This window comes from Corvus kubaryi, unplaced genomic scaffold (genome assembly GCF_017639235.1).
Source record: "Corvus kubaryi isolate FWS band 111438036 unplaced genomic scaffold, C.kubaryi_AGA036_p1.0 36361, whole genome shotgun sequence".
NCBI lineage: Eukaryota > Metazoa > Chordata > Aves > Passeriformes > Corvidae > Corvus > Corvus kubaryi.
In genome coordinates this window covers 5,053-6,831 of record NW_024580856.1, presented here as the reverse complement: position 1 = coordinate 6,831, position 1,779 = coordinate 5,053, and the positions used below count along the sequence as shown (strand labels likewise).

Sequence of the window (1,779 nt, the reverse complement as noted above, 5' to 3'; positions counted from 1 at the left end):
TTCCACGCGCTGGATCTCCCTTTTCCACGCGCTGGATCCCTTTTCCATGCGCTGGATCCCTTTTCCACGTTCTGAATCCCTTTTCCACATGCCGGATCCCTTTTCCACATGCCGGATCCCTTTTCCACGCGCTGGATCTCCCTTTTCCACATTCTGGATCCCTTTTTCATGCGCTGGATCCCTTTTTCACATTCTGAATCCCTTTTCCACATTCTGAATCCCTTTTCCACGTTCTGGATCCCTTTTCCACGTGCCGGATCCCTTTTCCACGTTCTGAATCTCTTTTCCACGTTCTGAATCCCTTTTCCATGCACTGAATCCCTTTTCCAAGCACTGAATCCCTTTTCCAAGCGCTGAATCCCTTTTCCAAGCACTGAATCCCTTTTCCAAGCACTGAATCCCTTTTCCAAGCGCTGAATCCCTTTTCCAAGCACTGAATCCCTTTTCCAAGCACTGGATCCCTTTTCCAAGCACTGAATCCCTTTTCCAAGCACTGGATCCCTTTTCCAAGCGCTGAATCCCTTTTCCAAGCACTGAATCCCTTTCCCAAGCGCTGAATCCCTTTCCCAAGCACTGAATCCCTTTTCCAAGCACTGAATCCCTTTCCCAAGCACTGAATCCCTTTCCCAAGCGCTGAATCCCTTTCCCAAGCGCTGAATCCCTTTTCCAAGCACTGAATCCCTTTTCCAAGCGCTGGATCCCTTTTCCAAGCGCTGAATCCCTTTCCAAGCACTGGATCCCTTTTCCAAGCGCTGAATCCCTTTCCCAAGCACTGGATCCCTTTTCCAAGCACTGAATCCCTTTTCCACACTCTGGATCCCTTTTCCACGCACTGAATCCCTTTTCCAAGCACTGGATCCCTTTTCCAAGCACTGAATCCCTTTTCCACGCTCTGGATCCCTTTTCCACGCACTGAATCCCTTTCCCAAGCACTGAATCCCTTTTCCAAGCACTGGATCCCTTTTCCAAGCACTGAATCCCTTTTCCACGCGGTTTCTCCTCCCGCAGGGATGGCCTGGAGGACCCTCTGGAGGACACGGGGCTGGTGCAGCAGCAGCTGGACCAGCTCTCCACCATCGGGCGCTGCGAGTACGAGAAGACGTGCGCGCTGCTGGTGCAGCTCTTCGACCAGTCCGCCCAGTCCTACCAGGAGCTGCTGCAGAGCGCCAGCGCCACCCCCATGGACCTGGCGGTGCAGGAAGGTGAGACAGCCAGCTGGGAATTCCCGAGGGAATTGTGCCTCCAGGAGCTGGGAATTCCCGAGGGAACTGTGCCTCCTGGAGCTGGGAATTCATTCCTCCTGGAGCTGGGAATTCCTGATGGAATTGTGCCTCCTGGAGCTGGGAATTCCCGATGGAATTGTGCTTCCTGGAACTGGGAATTCATTCCTCCTGGAGCTGGGAATTCCCAAAGGAATTGTGCCTCCTGGAGCTGGGAATTTGTGCCTCCAGGAGCTGTGAGTTCCCAAGGGAATTGTGCCTCCAGGAGCTGGGAATTCCCAGTGGAATTGTGCTTCCTGGAGCTGGGAATTCCTGATGGAATTGTGCTTCCTGGAGCTGGGAATTCCCAATGAAATCGTGCCTCCAGGAGCTGGGAATTCCTGATGGAATTGTGCTTCCTGGAGCTGGGAATTCCCGATGAAATCGTGCCTCCAGGAGCTGGGAATTCGTTCCTCCTGGAGCTGGGAATTCCCAGTGGAATCCTGCCTCCTGAAGCTGGGAATTCCCAAAGGAATCGTGCCTCCAGGAGCTGGGAATTCATTCCTCCAGGAGCTGGGAA

The 1,779-nt window shown here is 53.3% G+C and overlaps 1 protein-coding gene across 2 annotated transcripts in view; it reads left to right on the top strand.

The window, feature by feature from the left end:
• The window catches only part of LOC121660513 (exportin-7), a 21,719-nt gene that overhangs the window by 15,416 nt on the left and 4,524 nt on the right, over positions 1 to 1,779 (top strand). For both annotated transcript variants that reach the window (XM_042019884.1, XM_042019883.1), the window contains exon 11: positions 1,009 to 1,202. In XM_042019884.1, the coding sequence (XP_041875818.1) occupies positions 1,009 to 1,202 (194 nt within the window). The remainder of the gene's footprint in view (positions 1 to 1,008; positions 1,203 to 1,779) is intronic.